This window comes from Penaeus monodon, chromosome 29 (genome assembly GCF_015228065.2).
Source record: "Penaeus monodon isolate SGIC_2016 chromosome 29, NSTDA_Pmon_1, whole genome shotgun sequence".
NCBI classification, from domain to species: Eukaryota; Metazoa; Arthropoda; class Malacostraca; order Decapoda; family Penaeidae; genus Penaeus; species Penaeus monodon.
Window position 1 is genome coordinate 25,097,201 of NC_051414.1, and position 266 is coordinate 25,097,466.

At 44.0% G+C, this 266-nt stretch overlaps 1 protein-coding gene across 1 annotated transcript in view; it reads right to left on the reverse strand.

Annotated features, from left to right (window-relative positions):
• LOC119592070 (transaldolase-like) overlaps nucleotides 1-266 on the reverse strand; it is an 8,334-nt gene that overhangs the window by 3,597 nt on the left and 4,471 nt on the right. Inside the window, exon 3 of the mRNA XM_037940881.1 lies at nucleotides 20-259. Coding sequence (XP_037796809.1) covers nucleotides 20-259 — 240 coding nt within the window. The remainder of the gene's footprint in view (nucleotides 1-19; nucleotides 260-266) is intronic.

Below are 266 nucleotides of genomic sequence, written 5' to 3' on the forward strand. Positions count from 1 at the left end.
TCAATTAGGTAATTCTTACTTTGCCGCACTAATGCCTTCCCAGGTGGATGCCAACTTGATTAGGATACGTTCCTTATCAATGCCTTCCTCAGCAAACATGGAGATGAATTTTCTGGCCTTGCTGACACTGGCCGTCTTGTCAAAGCTCAGTCGAGCATCAACTTCGATGCTAACACGTCCTGGGACAATTTTGAGAATTTCACATCCAAAGAGGACAAAAAGCTTGTCCATTGCTGCTGTCAACTTTTCTTCAGAGTTGCTGCAAT